This window comes from Magallana gigas, chromosome 6 (genome assembly GCF_963853765.1).
Source record: "Magallana gigas chromosome 6, xbMagGiga1.1, whole genome shotgun sequence".
NCBI classification, from domain to species: Eukaryota; Metazoa; Mollusca; class Bivalvia; order Ostreida; family Ostreidae; genus Magallana; species Magallana gigas.
Genome location: NC_088858.1, coordinates 32,069,922 through 32,088,441, shown reverse-complemented (window position 1 = coordinate 32,088,441; position 18,520 = coordinate 32,069,922). Strand labels below are relative to the sequence as shown.

At 34.2% G+C, this 18,520-nt stretch overlaps 2 protein-coding genes across 3 annotated transcripts; both read right to left on the bottom strand.

Moving 5' to 3' along the window:
- Window positions 1–1,509: 1,509 nt before the first annotated feature.
- Window positions 1,510–6,839, bottom strand: LOC105327700 (uncharacterized). The gene is made up of 10 exons (XM_020067012.3): window positions 6,580–6,839; window positions 6,056–6,262; window positions 4,823–5,014; window positions 4,361–4,477; window positions 3,848–4,117; window positions 2,952–3,101; window positions 2,496–2,597; window positions 2,296–2,317; window positions 2,119–2,177; window positions 1,510–1,743 (listed from the first exon to the last, which is right to left on the bottom strand). The coding sequence occupies exons 1-10, from the start codon at window positions 6,620–6,622 to the stop codon at window positions 1,655–1,657; spliced, it is 1,251 nt and encodes a 416-aa protein (XP_019922571.3). The 5' UTR covers window positions 6,623–6,839; the 3' UTR covers window positions 1,510–1,654.
- Window positions 6,840–7,709: 870 nt separating this feature from the next.
- Window positions 7,710–11,471, bottom strand: LOC117686578 (uncharacterized). Of its 2 annotated transcripts, none has more exons than XM_066086915.1 (10): window positions 11,346–11,471; window positions 10,742–10,936; window positions 10,207–10,395; window positions 9,744–9,866; window positions 9,298–9,414; window positions 9,007–9,129; window positions 8,582–8,683; window positions 8,435–8,456; window positions 8,243–8,301; window positions 7,710–7,887 (listed from the first exon to the last, which is right to left on the bottom strand). In XM_066086915.1, the coding sequence occupies exons 1-10, from the start codon at window positions 11,392–11,394 to the stop codon at window positions 7,796–7,798; spliced, it is 1,071 nt and encodes a 356-aa protein (XP_065942987.1). In that variant the 5' UTR covers window positions 11,395–11,471; the 3' UTR covers window positions 7,710–7,795. The 2 variants fall into 2 exon arrangements, with proteins under 2 accessions (XP_065942987.1, XP_065942986.1); XM_066086914.1 differs by having other exon boundaries at window positions 7,712–7,887; window positions 9,298–9,561.
- Between the last annotated feature and the right edge of the window lie 7,049 nt (window positions 11,472–18,520).

Below are 18,520 nucleotides of genomic sequence, written 5' to 3'. Positions count from 1 at the left end.
TACAGGGATTAAATGAGAATGCCAGACATTATTGGACATCAGCCTATCTGCAGTACCACCATCGATGCCAAAAAGTCTCTAAAAGCCTCGTCATACAAAACGAGAAAGACGGCAAAACGAGACCCCTTGTGTTTTTTCTAAATGGTGGTTTATCTCCCCATATCTTTATTTGTTAAGGTATCAGGACTTCATCTGCGCATAATGACACTTCCCTATACTAATTCCTGACCGGGGGATGGAGTTGTTTCAATATACTTCCACTTAAATAACTTACAATATCTTATCCCCATTAATCATTATTCAACAGTGTATTGTTTATGAATATTCATTGGGGGCTTTCTGTTAGAAGATTAATTCTGAAATGCTCCCTTATCACGAATAAACAATATATCATACTTAAATACCGAATATTCCATATTTATACGTCTTTAATACGTCTCCCCCGGGTCTGGCGGCGCGGAATGCATGAGGGAATCCGTAATTGATTTGTATACCCTAATGGCTACGGCATCGGGCCGACCCGGCCGCAGAATTCACAAATCCTCTGTGAAGTATTTCAAATGCTTGGACCAATTACAGGGAATTTAAAAAGCTGCTTATTTTCACGAAGAGCTGTTCATTGTTTATCGCTTGGCTTGGCTTCAGAGGTAATTGGAACATTTTCCATCGGATAGCTTTTTACAGATATTTTCCAGTCACATGGAGATTCGGATATTTTTTTTTTTGGTATCTCTACGTGTTCAGTAGGGAAGATAAAGGAATTAAGGGAGACCGGAATCAAAAGTTTATCAGGGCCATTCAGCGTAATAGAGAATAAAAGAGTGAAGATAACAACATACCAGAGAAATAGAAAAAGGGGGAATGAGATATATAGCAAAGAGGGGGGAGTCGATTTCTCTGGCCGCTGACAGATAATTCTTGTCATAATTGCGGTTTTATCTGAAGCCTTTTTGTCTTAATAAGTAGCGAATTTGCAACTTAAGAGTACTTTTATGTTTTCGCCGATTCTACAAAGGTCAGTTGCAAATTTGAGCAATTTACACACGACGTTCAATAATTGCAACAACAACGAAAATCTTAAAATATTCCTTTGATTTTCGGGAAAAAGTTCCATGTCGGTATTTTTCATTTCTCGGAGTATTTCTCAACAGCTATTAGAAAGATGATTATTTCTAAAGGCAAATAAATGAGTTAAAACGATTGTAAAATGTGAACCAGAAAAAGTTATGTTTCTTGATGAACTTTGTAAGCTGTGATATCTGGAGCATAACTCTAGGTCTCAGCTGTTTCATCACCTTCCCTTAGTCTCGGTAGCGCCATTAAATCTTCCCACTCCATACAACAGTATGATAATTGTTCGGTTCGTGTGTTATAGTCCTTATACACAACGCAACATTTCAAGAATGAATCGCTCTCACACTCCCCCAACCCTTAATCCCCGAGCGTAAATAAATAATTAACACAGTATGTAATCAATCTTACATAAATAAATAATTAAAACAGTTGTCAATCAAAATTACAGTAGTTTATTTTCTGTGTAAAGATATAACTCTTCTGACAAAATATATGATTATATTGGTTGAAAGAAAATGCATTGATTTAAAATGTTTATATGGAAGTCTTCAACGATGGTGTGTTGCGTCATGTAATTGCATCATTTATACGTCGTCATTGATGGCACCATGTAACCATCGCTGTCCAGCTCTTCGATTTGGCGTTGTGGGGTCTGCTCTTTTAGGTCTTCTGAAAAAAAAATGAAATACCAGATGATTAGCGGAAAACGTCTTCTTAAATATTTTCATACACAGTGGTTTAATTTATATTGGTGGGTCTGAATTTTTGTTGTATGAGTTTTATTCACGGTTTCGAGGATATGAGAACACATTGAAAATGATCGTAAGCTTTCCTATCGAGTTTCTAACTTCGATGATCGAACATCAATTTCATTGATTAAACAATATTTCTACAATTTCCATAAAAAAAAAAATTCCGATGACTTCCTTGTTAAATCGAACACAAATTTGTATTTCTAACAAATGGCATTTTCCATCGGCATTTTAGTATTGGAAATAGGAAATGTGCGTAAATGACCAGTCAAAATCAGTACCAAGTACCTACCTAGAGAGGAATAATTAGGGCCCGGGCCTGCATTGAAGTGCACGGAATCGTAGGTGGACCTAAAGTGAAATAAAATTGTCGTCAATTCATCCAACTCATATCTCATGATTTCTATTTTGACAAAATTGTTATGCAACCAATTACTGAATGCCAAAAAGTCCTGGAGTTTCGACCTACCTTATCATAGACATTTCTGCCTCTGAAAAGGAAATGATAAAAAATATGAATAATACATGTCAAAACAATTTCTGTATATATATAATGCTGGGATTTTGTCCGTTTCTTAAAGTTAAACTATTTTTTTTTATATTTGAGTTCTATTTTGCAATTCTTAGAAATTTGGCACATAGTATTGCCAGAGCTTTGCAACTTCTGACCTTTTCTGAGTTTCTTTGCCTTAATATACAAAATGGCACTGACGGCAACCATGATTCCGGATAGGAAGATCAAGGCACACCCAAGGAGAAGTAGAGAGAGACCTGGCGAAAAAAAATTACGAGAAATAGAGGAAGTACAGTACTGTCTGGAGGAAACAGCCATATTATTGCCGCATATAACATAAACTCAAAAATAAAAATTACCCGCTATATTATTAAAAAACAAAAACTAATAAAAACACGAATAAAAAAACAAACAAAAACTAAACCGATAATCGATTGAAACAACCATGTGCATAGATTTTTTAGATTACCAATGGACAAAAAATAATAACGACGATCAATTTTTATGCAAAACAAACGTTTAAAAGAACCAGTTCCGATATATAAAATAGTGTTGATAACAATGCAATGTACTGTCAATGTAGAATGGTATCAATTATTATATGCCTGTACCTCCAGTGTACGAGACGCCGCTTGAATCCTGGGCAATGAAAGTTTCATCGATAGATAGAGAGTTGGTTGTTGTTGGCGATGCTGTTGTTGTTGTTGTTGTCGTCGTCGATGTTGTCGTTGTAGTACTGTCTGCATTGCTCGCGTTACAATCTACGGTGAAAGAAAAGACAAATAGCAATCAATGTGATTGCTAGTCATTGGCTTTTGTATCTGTTTTTAACCCCGGCCCTCTCCATCCTTTTTATCAATAATACCGGTATTTTTTCTTTATTTTTTCTTTCCATGAAAATAACATCCACTCTATTTATTAAACTTAGTAATGAAAAGGATATGACATACAACTAAACTACATAACTAAATGCGCGGATCCAAAAAAAATACGAGGAGGGGGGTATAGAGGACTATCTTTGTTTGCCGGGGGGGGGGGGGTCCAAGGCCTATTTTTGCTATTGTTACTATGCAGATTTAAGAAATTTTAATTCTTAAAGGCATGCCCGGAACCCATGCAATCCCAACCCCCTCTAGATTCGCCCAAGTAGGTATCAGATACATGTCTTCCTTTTCGCACATGAGTCCTTACAAAATAATTCGCGAAAATAAATTTCCGCCAAAAATTTTGCCTTGACTTTTTGGATGTCATTACCAAAAAAAAAAAAATTGAAACATGGTTCGTAATGATATTTATTCGATGACAAAAGGTAATCAACCATCTATTGGATATTTTTCAAACGCGTATACTCTTTGTTTTACAGATGTTCAACACCTTTGCTTACAGTTGAATCATTACAACTTTTTTTGGAAGTTTTGAAATCCAATTGAATAAAAATCCAACAACCACCCACAATAACCATCCACCCGAACATTATTACCTGACAAAATAGATACTGTGTACTTACATGGATATTCTTGGCCACTATATGACCTTACGCTGGTTTTTAGATATGTACCACACGATGCATTACTCGTAGCGTTGTACACATCACAGGAAAATTCCCCAGCATTGTCAGCGATCGCAAAGGTAGCCACGATGGTTCTGGAAAGTATACAGATTTTCCCGGGCTCAGTAGACGCTGGGGTGACCACGTCCGATTGTGTGGAGGAAACGGGGAGGAAGTTGGGCATGTCAGCGGGACGATGACAGAATCTCATTGGACGGGCTGGACTACCTTCATATGACCAAGTTAAATAAGAAGGTCAAAGTGAAGAGAAAGCTTGTAAAGTTCAAAATTAATTTATTAAATCAGGTTTTAATAATTACGACATCGTAGGAAAAACTACGCGAATAGTTGCGTCCACCAATCGCAACCTCTCGGGCCTTTCCGACAAAGCTCGGAATTGTGGAAAAGGCGCGAAAAGCTGATGCAAATTTTAGCTGATGGCCTGTATATCAATATAACGACAACACTTACCCACTTCCGACTGACAGATCAATACTATGGTGGTTCCTTTAAGGTAAACATTGTCGGTTGATCCAGGTACGTTGGAGGGACTGAGGTCGAAGACAGGTAGACCGCTGGAGGGGTTTGCTATAATATAACAGGTTTTTTTTATGATTTGACAATATAATTGTCAATTATAGAGATATTTGAGTTACAAATAATCCGTAGCGAATGGAATTAAAAAAGAAAGTTTTCGTATATTGAAGAAGAGTTAGTTTGCAGGCTTCCAAAATTTGGATTTTCCTCCGGTTAGAAGTTTCATGAAAACTGTATTTATACAAAGAAACACGTACATTTAAGTGATTGGTTATTAAACAAATCTTATTAATTTTTGTTAAATTTTGCACAAAAGGGTATACTCAAACGCATTCCTATTTACACGTAACAATTTCGATGTTGCGCCAATAAAAAAACAAAATGTTTGTGCCTTACCCACAACGGCGACATTTACAGAAGCAGACGTGACTGTCAGTGATTCGTTGTTAGCGCCTGTGTGGGTGATTTTGCACTGGTAGGAGCCGCCATCTTCACACGTGACCCGTCCCGCTGAGACACTGAGGTTAAGAATTGCCCCGGAAACTCTTCCTGCACGCCCTTCTGTTGTGGCCTTTAGAGCTAAATTATCTGATGGAATATATTTTAATTCGATTATATATATATATATATATATATATATATATATATATATATATATATATATATATATATATATATATATATATATATATATATATATATATATTGTAAATTATCGTGTTATTACACTTTTATATGCTTTGAAATCATTCATATTCGTGGTTGCACGTGCTTTGTTGTTGTTGTTTTGTTTGTTTGGGATTGCTTTGTTTTGTTTGTCTTTTTTTTTATTATCGTTGGAACTATTCACCGACAGTTGTATATTCCCAACTAATTATGAAATATTCTGTATGAAAATAAAATCATGTACATGTAACTATGCTCCCATGTTTCTGATATTGTAAAAAAAAAAATAACTTACAAAGTACGGAAATTTATCTCCGCAAAATTAAACGATTCTACAGTTGTAGTAAATAATGAAATGTTTTAATTTAAACTAAGTGTTGGTTTAATCTAACTTTTGCCAATGGTGAACACTTGGTAACAGTTTAATTAAACCAATTTTGACTCTAAGCAAAATAAGTGAACGTTTAAAATTACAGTAATTCATATGCAAATTGTGGGGTAAATTGTTACTTCAATACGGATTTACATAAATTTTTGCAAAATAATATGTTTCCTTTATCTTAGCGCTGTGAATTTATATTACATTTTCGATTTAGATATTTACATACATGTACATCCCGAAAATATTTCATCAAAGTTTCAACCTAATAATAGGTGTTCGGATAGAATACTGGTAAATGCAGATGGTCGTATTTTTTAGTTGGTTATAAAGTTTTTAATGATACCCTCTCTAAATTACCAATTTCTGTGTATTTCTGTTAACCTTATTTTGGCGGGAAACATGTTCCGCTAATTTGAGTACATCGTTAAATTGCATACATTGTATATACATATAAGTACAGACATTCAGAAAGACACTAGCTTTTTGAACAACGAATTTCCGCCAAATGCTACCGCCAAAATATCGTACACGCTAAATTTACGAACTTTAAAGTAGTTCCCCTTAGTAATCAAACCACTTACTATCCCGAAACACCGGGTCATTTCCCTTGGGCGGGTCTTCCACGTAGAGGATTGTAATGTATGAGGACTCGCTGACCAGTTTACGCTTGATTTCCAGTCGGCTGATGAAGTTAAATCCATTTCCCGAAGGTGCACACTTCACTACAAGTTCTCCATTGACCACGTCTACCTGTGCTGGAGCTTCGAGGTTTGCAACCTGTGCTTTACCTGTTTTGCAAGCCCCACAATATATCAATCAAGTTACTCAATTTCTAGGCCTGTATTTTAAAAAATATCTTAAAGGAAATCCGTTGAGTGAAAACCTTTGAATAGTTTATCTTTACAAAAAAACCTACAGTTTAATGAAGTGTTTGTTACATCAAGATATCATTTAAATAAATGCATACTTGAACCCCCCCCCCCCTCCAAAAAAATCACTTCGATTCACTGTCCGAGGAAAAAGAACCCTTAGAAAAATTACCTTTATCGATCAAATAATTCAATCAAGTGTGTAAAATTATCACAACTAAAGAAGTAGGTTTTACCTTGTGCAATGAAAAGAATAAATAACACAAACGCTTCCCTCATTGTAACACAGAATGGATACGTAAAGAAATAAATTATTCCCTCTCATATTCAGGATGTGAGGGTTAAGCTATTGGTCATTTCTGACCTACATCCGCCATGATCAGCTTTTGTCACGTAATATTGCATTAAAGTACAACTACTTTATGCTATTGTAACATAGGTCCATGTATATCGGTGAAACATTTGCATGATATCTTGTTTCATAAAACTCGGTTCAAACCAACGATAGAAGTGAAAAATATAGGTGCAGCCATACCATCGTGTCTTACATCACAAGTGGTCAGGTGTGACGTCATGCTGTTGTTTACCGCATTTATTCGATGATAATAATTCATCTAGTATTTTAAAAGTACTTTACACTATATGAGCTGAATGAACTACTTCCTGAACAAGCATAATGACCCGACCGACATCTAACATCCCATGTTGGAAACTCTTTGTATACCTGTCTGTTGATTCCTTGTAGCGCGCCATCCCTACCTAAGTACCCTGTCTTCGATTATAGATACACTGGAATTGTGCTTTTTCCGTTGTTTCGAAGTCTTCATTATTCGTATGACACTTTTAACTATTTTCATCCTCTTTCGGCTAACTCATTAATGAATTCGAAATGTTGCTTCCTTCAGAAGTCTATAGTATTTATATAGGTTACCACTTTCAGGGAACTGAATAGTTGTGGCAAATTATGAACTAAATAAATGATAGCTCTGCATAAAGTTACAGGAAATATTCAAACATAAAACCTAGTTGTTAATTTAATTATATATATTTTAATTGAGAAAATCAAATGCTTATTTTTCTTTGCTACATTAGAGTTTATAGCTAAACAATTTTTTTTATTAAGGTAGAAAGATTAATTTGATCAACCAGCTTCCTTATTCTTTTCTAATTCTATGCTCGTATTTACATTTCTAGGATGTATATAAAAAAAATTCGATTAAAATTCGTTTTTATTAATAAACAAATCTGTGAATTTTTAAAGTAATGATGCAGGAAAACATCCAAATAACTGAATTCACCAATGTTGAAATATTCTTTATTAATATAAAATTTCAACAAATTTTCCAGTTTTCCTTGTGTTTTTTTTCTCACTAAATCTTTGAGTTTGAGTTATTTTAAAGACCTCTTAAAGTTCAACCTATCTCTCTATTATTACAAATGTTCACAAATCAATCACTTTCCCTTAAAGGAACTGGTAGGCATTACATATCCATCACTGTCTTGTTTCTCCAAAGGACGATGGTAAGTGTTCTCTGCCAAATTATCTAAAAACAAAAAATGAAGAAGAATCAATATACGTAGGTATAAGAAGAAATTTTTCATTGTTAGTTATTAAAATCAAAGGAACAGCCCATTATTGTAAGCAATTGACATCTCTCTCTCTCTCTCTCTCTCTCTCTCTTTGTCTCCCTCTGTCTGTCTGTCTGTCTCCCTCTGTCTGTCTCTCATTCTCTGTCACTCTCTCTCTCTCTGTCTGTCTGTCTGTCTGTCTCCCTCTGTCTGTCTCTCCTTCTTATTCTCTCTCTCTCTCTCTCTCTCTCTCTCTCTCTCTCTCTCTCTCTCTCTCTCTCTCTCTCTCTCTCTCTCTCTCCACTCAGTTTCATACTACAGGTAGCTTACCCAGCGATGAGTATTCAGACGCCGATTTAGAATTATATTGAACTGAATCATATGTGGTTCTAAATCAAAACAAAATAAAAAAGATAGATTTCATAGTATCTAGAATTTTATGTTTAATTGATGAAAAACGCATTTACTTTAACTACAAAGATGTAAAAGAAGAATATCATAAGTCAATTAAAAGTTTATTACCTTATCATCACCGCTTCTGCTTCTGTAATTTGAAAAAAATGATCGTTATATTAATTATCTTATTGTTTGATTTTGCATTAACCAAATGGATTTAATATATATCAGTAATAACGCATTGTTGGATAAGCAGCGAACATATAATAAGACCTTTTCTGAGTTTCCTGGCCTTCAGATAGATGATGACACTGGCGATGAATAGAGCTCCAGCAACAACCGTAAACACACAGCCCAGAACCAGGACCGTGTAATCTACACACAAAAGGAGTTCAATAACAATTCAATAGATGTCAATCAATTTAAGCAATTAAAGACTGTGCGTTCAATGATAGAAAAAGAAAATATGAATAATTAACGATATAATCAACCAAAAAGTCAAATTCAAACCAATTACAAAACATACAATAGAAATACTTTGAATGTACTTTAAATAAGGTGTAATTCGCAAAGACTAACTTTCGCGATTGACTATAAATAAACCGGTTATCGCTGCGACTAATGTTACGACTGTTCATATGTTTAAAAAAAAAGTGCAGTTAAGGTTTATAATTCATTTTGTAGTAAGGTATACAAACCCTTTGTTTCAGGAGTTGTAAATTCTCCAGTATTGATTTTTTTTGGAATATTTGGCGATGACGTCACATTCGATGTAGGTGTTATAAATGACGCATTCGTCGAACCAATACTCACATTGCAGACTGCAATTATACAGATCATGTATTTAAAAAATACAAACAAAAATAGTATTGAAGAAATTTAAACAGAATCCAATTTCAATTTCATAAAAATATCCTTCACAAATTACTAAAAATATAAGTTTAATATACTACATAATATCGTTCTAACTTGATTTTCAACATCAATACCCGGAAAATCCTGAACAGTGAACGAAGCAGATGTAGAGGTCATGTGAGTAGAACACCCCCTGTTAGCTGTGGCGTTGTACACGTCACAGTATACAAGTCCATCAGAGGTTACCGGAACTGACGCCAGAATGGTTCTAGTTTTAACACAAGACTTTGCAGAATCCGTAGAAACAGGAGCTACGTAATTGGCTTGAAGCTCAGTTATGAGTTCATAACCAAAGACTTTCTTTAAACAAAAGCGCATCGGGTAAGCAACAGGAAAACCTGGGCAAAAATACATGGATAACTTTGGACAATCACCATTCCTTTATTTTAATCGACATCAACTTTAATTTCTACATGATAAAAATCTTATTATATCTTATCACATTACATGTATTATTATAATACCTCATTTGAAAGAACACATTACACATTTGCAGTTCTCAACATGCAACAAAGCTTACCAACTTCCGCCCTGCAGCCTATGATAATAGTGGTGCCTTTGAGATACCTATAACTGGAGGAGTCTTCATTCGGAATGTTAGAGGGACTGAGTAACAGAATAGGATCCGCAGACGATGGTGGAACTGAATGGAATATGGTAAAGTTGGGAAGATTGATTCCAAATCATAAAGCTACCGTAAACGGATTACGTTTGGATGTGTATTTTCTTTAGCGTTTAGTCACCAAATGCCATGTCAATAAGTTTAAGAATACACATACGTACTTTTTATTTAAAAAACCTGCTTATTCAGATCTACGCAAACGTGTTAACAACGATATCCGCCAAATATCATACCCGCCAAATATAATACGTTTAAAGTAATATTTCAACAGGCGTCAATAATAAATATATTTTCAGGTAATTCATTATTGTTTCAATATGGAACGTAACAAAATCGTTACTAGTGATGTTCATGTACCTACCGACCAAGTTCATAAGTACAGAAGCCGATGTCGCTGTTGAGGATAGGTTGCCCACAGTGTAGGTAATCTTACACTTATAGTAGCCCCAGTCATTGCAATTCACACGGTCCTTGGATAAGTTTAACTCCAGAGAAGCCTCTTTAGAAGCCCCTACCCTTCCAGTTGCAACTGTTCGTGGTCTCAACTCATCTTAGATTAAAAAAAAGAAAGATGAAAGTTGATCAGAAACTGAAAACAAATGAAAAATCAAATGCATATACATCAATGGAGCTGACCTTTGAAGATAGTTTGTCTTTTTTTTTTCAATAAATATATTAAAAAATAATTTTTGTTTGTTTTCAACAGATCAGTTAAGTTTTAAAGTTGCTGTTGCAACAAGAACTGTCTGCAAATACTGTTAAAGAGGAAAACCAGATCGTTCAACGTCTTCATTATTTTGCAATAAAAAATCTTATTTTTAACATTAACATTAAAAATGAATTGATTCGGCGGAGTACCATTTGCTCCATAAGCAAGCTGTCACCATTCTCCTTACCATCCCTAACTATTGGAGTGAATCCCTCGCCCACGTACACAAGAGTACTGTACACTGATCCTGTTGCAGGCTTCCTCTCGATCTGGATTCGGTTGATGACACTAGCCTTTAAGGACCGACAACTGATGGTTAACGGGGCCTTCCCAAGACTTAGTGAGGACGGAACACTCAGCTCAACTTGTGTTTGTGCATTACCTGTATTCAATATAAGAACAATCAATGAAATGATTGATCTTAGAAAAAACTTAAGTATATATTTATAAGTCTAGTGTCTGGTTTTAAATATGTGTATCATATGCAGATGAAAATATTTTTCAATTTTTAAACTTCTACAACGCATGATTAACTTTTGCAAAGGTTAACTTCGTTTACAGTATATGTATTAGAAACATATTCCTTTAATTTTGTGATTATTTCATTTTCAACGTTGTAAGATACAGGAAACACTAGTCGTACATGTTATAACGATGATAAAAGTTTCAATCATGGCACATCGCATGTTAACTTCTGCATAATCTAAAGTTTCCAATTCTTCATTAATAACCTCTTTAGGAAGAAAGATATCTCATGGTGTTTTTTTTAACCAATTAAGTTTTTAATTTACCTGGCGTAATAACGAATGGTAGAAAAACGAGTAATTCCCACATAGTCATAGCACAATCATGTACATATATGATGACAATTAGATGTATAAACAATGAGAGGTCTATCAGGATATGTTATTATGTTCAGTGCGTACCAAGTTCGGTAGTGTGTATTAACTATGACGTGTCCGGTCTCTGACGATACATATATAGATAAAAGTCTTCATTTTGAAATGTGAATTTACGAATTAAAAAGATTAGTCTATAATGTAAAATTAAAACTTCACAAGTATTTGAAAGATAAACTAGTGTGCGTGTGATAAAAAAAAAAACACGGCCATACACTATTCTGTCTACATGTATTAATGTTTCTTATCATATGTTTTGTTTTTGTTTTGTGGTTTTTAGGGGTTTTTGTATTTTTTAAAACTCCATTTATCAAATACATTTATCTTGCTTTAAACTATTGCACAAATTCAGATTGACTCATCCCACTTTAAGTGGCTTTAAACTAAAGGTCATCGTCAGCAATTATAACGTTCAGGGTCATTCATCAAGCTCAGGGTCAACACGAATAACCCTTCCTTTTTTTCTAAAGACAAAATACTACACAAAAACTGTCAATTGTATATTTTTTAAACAAATACTTAATTTGTTGTAATTTTGCATAGAAATGTAAAATGTGAATATCTTACTGCAAATCCTGCTTTCAAAGTCGCAGAATGATAATTATCTAAACAATGGAGGTTTTTACTTAATAGATTGAAAGGCAAAAATTAAATGTTTGGTGCGAGTCGACTGTGGAGTCTGTGCCTAAAGGATAATATGGTATATCTCAAGGTAATTAAAGTGTTGTCTGTTAGAACACCTCGACCAACAGAATTCCACAACAATTTACCACGTCCAATGCCCGATTCCATGAGGGAAGGTGATATCTTCAGTGCTGATCAATCAATGACGTTTTATTGCAGGTGAAATGTTTATTGAATGAAAAATTGTAATTGTTCAATATATTTATTGTTACGCCTTGTTTGTAAAAATCTTACTTTATCAATAGAATGCAAAAGGTCATATTATATTCATTTTGCATTTTGAAGGAAATAATTTTTAAACTAAACAATATCAATAATTCAGCAAACACAACGAAAGTTCGCGTTATTTACAGTATTTGTTCTTTTATCTAGCGAGGTAAACATTGAATCCCAATTTACGGGACCAATATGGATTTCAAATAAAATTGATTTGAATTCTAATGTCTGATAACAAAGAATCCTATAAAATGAGCCTTCTTCATATATATATTCTTTATTGCGTCTAAATATCTCATTGTCTTGAACAGCCTTTATTTTGTTTGCTCAGATAAATGTTTGAACATGGCATAGAAAAAAAAGAAGAGGAGGAAGAAGAAATATCGATGATCCCATTACTTGCTTTACCCAGCTAGAGAATACACAAAAAACATTTTAAAGGTTTACTGGACTAAAAGATGTAGCAAACAAGTCTTTGTAGTAAAATATTTGATATTGGGGAGAGTTTTTTTCTTTTTGGTGTGGGAGAGATTATTTTTTCCTTGAAGAGGAATGCATTTTGAACATGTCTAGCTGAAGTATGGCGGTCTCATTTCCTTTGAACATTCACATTGATAAATAAGTAATGTCAAAATGAAACGGGTTTATCAAGGATGTCTATGTCGCGAGGTTCAACACTAGTGTCAATTTAAAGAGACTCATAGAGATCTCAAACAGAGACTTCAATTATATTTTTATTTTCTATCCTACATGTATCGCATTTCTGAGACAATTGTGAAAGAAAAAATAATTTGACTTTGTGTTTGGAAAACTAAAAAAACTAAATAAATTTATTGACAATATGTGCTTGAGATTCGAATTACTATGAATCCAATGTGACAAATCTAGAACTCTAATGCCAAATGAAGTGACCTTGACTTTAGCAAGCGACACATGGACAAATCATCGACTGGACACGAAAGTTTGGACAGAAGGATGGTCAGGCTAAGAGACAAAGGGACAGACAAATAGACATAATGTCCTTTTATTCCATAAATTCAATCCCATTTTAGGTGACAGAATAACCACAATTTTCGAACGCAACCTTTAGTGAGCACATTAGTATCAGTCACGTTGTTATTAGGCTTAGCCATCAGTGCTAACAGTAACACTTCTAATTAATTATGGTTTGTATTAAACTGGTGCAAAAATTCCAGTTAAAACTATTGTTGTCAAACAGATCAACGAATTTACTGACGAAATTACGTTTGGCTGCCCACGAACATTGACCCCCCCCCCCCCCCCGAATGAAAATGATTCCACAGTATACCCTATGTACATGTAATAAAGCAACTGACATTTAAAGAGAAAACCTAGGTTTTTACCGATAGTTACTTTTTTGTAATACATGATTAAATTCCCTTTTCCCTAATGAAACACTGTTTTAATTGGATTATTTCGGATATAAATTTTATACACTGCTACCATTTTTAACTGTAGCCTGTATCATGTACAACTTGCAAATGATGCATGAATCAATTGATATGGGATCTAGTGATATAAAAACTTTGTAAATATATACTTAGTCTAGTAAAACTAAATTGTGACATTTTGAAATTTATTCCAAACTATTCATCGACACTTTTCCCGTCTGGGTTTTTTATGCATTGGGCATTCTCAATTAAACAACTAAACGCGAAAATTCAATATGTTTTCTACGGTTCTAAGTGATCTATAATGTATAACCTCCCACCCACACCTCCATAAACTGTGAATGATTAGACAAAAATTCTCATTCTGCATTTTTAAGATATAACAACTACAGATGAATAATGTACAGTGTGGAGTGTATATGACCTTCAACTTTGGCAAAGAACCCATCTATAGTAATATCAAGATTTGATAACATTAACATTATTGTGTTTATACACTGAATCAAGAATCCATCTGTAAAAGGGACAAAAAGCCAACATATGTTCAAAGATTACTATAATTCTTTAATATGATTATCCTTTTTAAAGGCAAGACCAACCATCAATTAAAGAATAACACTCAGGAATGGTAAAAATTGAAACCTCAGTACGCATGCGTCGGAGCCATGCTAGAAGTACTGAAAGAGGGTCTTACACCAGTCTAACAAAAATTCACTGTTCGTGATCAGCAAAATGGATCAAGAATTTCTCCATGGGTATTTGTTGTAATATGAATAATAAAAGTGATTTGGTTTTTAAATAACTATAATTTTTTGCCGTTTATGTCATGAGAGTCCCAATTACACGTCCATTATAAGCCGTACCGTCATTCTCGTCCATTACCGACAATACTCATTCCGCATCCCTGCAATAAATTCCGTATTTCCCCTCCAAAGAAGAATAGATCTGCATAGAATTTGCAGAGATTCCAAGAGTAAATCTTTTTAAGTCCAGAAATATTTCTGACACAAATTCTTCCAAATGCGCCATAAACGAATGTTTTTATCTCATAAAATCATTGCATCTAATAGGAGATATGGCAAAGTGAGCAATAATTTTTTTTTTTATAAAGAAAAATCAAAATATGTATTTTTGACTTCCGATGTTTTCTTCTATAAAAAGGAAAGTAAGGAAATTGCGACACCTATTATACAAATCTTTTGGCAGTCTTCATTACATTTCTTCTATTTTTGATATGTAATTTGCCAGTGATATGTAATTTATTATTCAGATATTTCTTTATAAAGTAACTATGTTGCTAAAGCCTGGTATGATTTCGATAAGCCATTGACTTAGGAAAACGTTAAAGCTAGGAAAACCCATATGTATTTCGGATGTAAAGTAAAGAACTGGTTTTGTTTTGCTTTTTGGGGGGGGTGGGGTGGGGGTTAACATAAGGTAAACTTAGTTTTCAAAAAATAGTTTAGGAACCAGAAACCGGACAGTAATTTAAAGAACTTTTAAGAAAAAATAAACCTTAAGGAGCTTATACATGTATAAGACTTGAACCTGAAATTAAATTGCAAATTTTGATTAACGTATATAAAAAGAATAAGGCGTGATTTTTTTTTACATCTCCCGTCACCAACGAAGGGCGTTCTGGTGCTAACACGCCTGTTCAGTGATTATGTCGTACTAAAGTTCTTCATTACATGGATGTACATCCGATTAATTTAAATTAAAACCGACTTTCAAAAATTCTATTTACATGCAAATAGATGTAGTTTTAACAGAAATTCGAATTACGGTCAAGCTTTTGGCGGACGTGAAACGGTTACACCACCAATACATTATCAGACATAGGTTTAATTGTAAGAAAGTTTTCATTAGATTTTTATCAGCAGTATTATTTGTATGTTTACATTTTAAAGTGTCAAGAAGCAACCTAAGTTTTACAAAAAACCCAAGGTTCATGAAATCTAACGAGCAATTCAATGCAAGCCCCAATGTAAGACGAACTCTTCAGATTAATCAAAAAGAAAACATTCTAAAAAGCTGAAATGGTAAACATTCTTCAAAATGATCATCATAACACGATACATATCAATGAAATTAAACTCTTTTCGTAAGATGTTTTGTATGGATCAGAACCAGGTATACAAACCTACAAATCTCATAAGCTGTATTATATTTAATCGATGAATCAATAAATTGGTAAAAAAAAAGTGAACTGTGAGAAAAATCCGCTCTGTTTTTGATACTTAATATCATCATTTTGAAAAACAGTTATTAATGTGACGTTTTGTTATAGGGATTCTAACGTTGCTTTTTAGTCTTCTGCCTTGATTAATTCTTCCTAAACACAGTATTAATTGTTTTTGGTTTATGGTTTTTTTCTCTCTCTCGCTCGCTTTCCGCCTCCGAAGTTTGCGAGTGTTGACAAACTGATAAGAATTTCTCATCCCACTGTCTCTGGACAAATCTTACGTAGGAACGGTGTGAACCGCGGTCTGCCCGGGAATCGATTATCGGATTAGCTCCCTGGGAGGATTAAAAGTCGGAGTGATTGTAAAATGTTAACTAGATATAAAATGGACAGAGGGAGCCAATTCGATGTATCTTAGCATCGTGAATGTTGAACTCGATGAAATGTTCCTGCTTTATTTCTCAAACTTTGTTGAATATTTGTTAATAGTTTTGGTTAAAATCACTGTTTTAAATAAATGTATAAGTCATTCCCGATTTTAGTAATTTGACACGCTTATCGTTTTGATTTCTTCCCAAATATCAACAACATTCTTATAATTAACAATTTGCGAGTCTAATAATTCAAACAATCTCTAGAATTGTTGCATGATTATCATTTGTATTTAGACTGAACTGCGCGATTTCGATACGTTAATTGATGAATGTGACAAAACGGTGAAATTCCAGTAATCTTTTGAAATTCATAAAGAAATAATCTACAGTAACATGATAATTTCTGTAATTGTTGCATATGAATGAGACAGATTTTATGTTTTATTTACGTAATATTCTGATACGTGTAAATATGCAAACATATGATACATGTTTAACTGACTTTTTATCAAAAGACTTTTAGATATGTAGGCCCTACTCTTTTTTTTTATCCATGTGACGGCACAAATTCCATTTACACAGGCAAACAGATCATCCTTATCATGAAGCTTTTTGACCAATCAAATTTTCCACACATCTGCATGTACTTTATTCGTCTTTGATGAGATTTTCGCCGAATGACCACTAGATATACTTGCTAGTAACAGGACATGACTTACACCGACCTTCAATACTCACACCCCTTTTGACAAACATAACGCCATAACAGCAGAAAACTTTGCCGCGTGCATCCTCGTCTTCCGTCGTCTGTGGCGATGATTCTATTTCGCGCGCCATTTTTTATTCCGTGGGAAACATTTCTTGACGTTAACGGTTGGCCTAATTTGATCACAGGAGCCAGAGGTGACTAATTGTTTAGCCCCTTTATTATAAAATAGATGCATTTTTTCGTGATATGCGACTGGGATCAAACCTGGAGTGAAAGTTTCCTCTATTGGTTTTCTTTGGGACCGAACGGGAAAGGCATAAACAAGAGCTTTATAGCGGGAACCAGGGAGGGATCAATAAGCTTATGTCGCTTATGGTTAAGTAAAATATAGACTTTGGTCTTTCAAGGTACAATAAAATTCGAGGCAATTGGGAAAAAGGAAAAATTACAACAGTCTGCAGAGACAATCCATCCTTAGCCTCAGATGTTTCTTGTAAATTTGCTCATCACAAAACGTGATACTCTAAGTAGAATTACGGCCGTATTGGGACATGCTAACGTTTGTCTTCAGATAATGGGTTTTAAATTTGTTATTACAACTTTTAAGCTATCTGCAGACATGCGCATTGGGTCAAACGAAAAATTTAACGTGTGGTGAAATTGAGAATGATGAGTTCAGTTTCAGACAATTTTGTGTGTAAACAAAGCAATAAATCGAATTAGGAACATTTGTGATTTAATATACATGTATTTCTAACAGTTGTTAGAAACGTCATGAAATGATCAGCGTTCTGAATCCAAGCCTTTAGAGTATTCGGTTACACCGTTTCAAGTAAATCAAATTAACAATGCAAAGTATAAATTCATCTACTCGCTGAGAATTCTGGTCATTTACCACCGATTATCATCATCAGTCCTTATTCTCTGTCTTTTATTTAGACAAGCGAGAACTCATACATATGGATAATGGTGAATGTTCGTAAATTTATGATTTAACGTCCCGAAGTGTTATTACGTTTTATAGCAACTCAAGACATCTTTGGCCCCTCGCACAAATAGTCATTTTATTGATATCCGTAGTCACCACGTTTAGTTCTGATTGTAATCGGGCTCGTCATTCTAGGGAGATACACGGTGCGAGGGAGATGGCACAATTAATCTCCAATTTGTTACTTTCGTTGTCATGTGTTTAATTAACGATATCGGCGAAAAGATATGAAGCGTCCAGCTTTTGTCATAAAGAACGATTCAAGTCATATGAGGGCGTCTTTGCAAAGACAAATAAGATAGTACATTAGCAAATAGAATCTGTCTTTTTAGTTTAGTAACATGTCGGAGGACATATTGGATGATTGACAACTACGTTAAAATTTCTCAAATAAACAAGGATACGTAATTATCGTCCTTTTATTTTAAGCCTACACTCAAATGAAGAAAAAAGGAGAGAAAAAAACCGCTTCTATATGTATAACGAAGAGAATAAATAG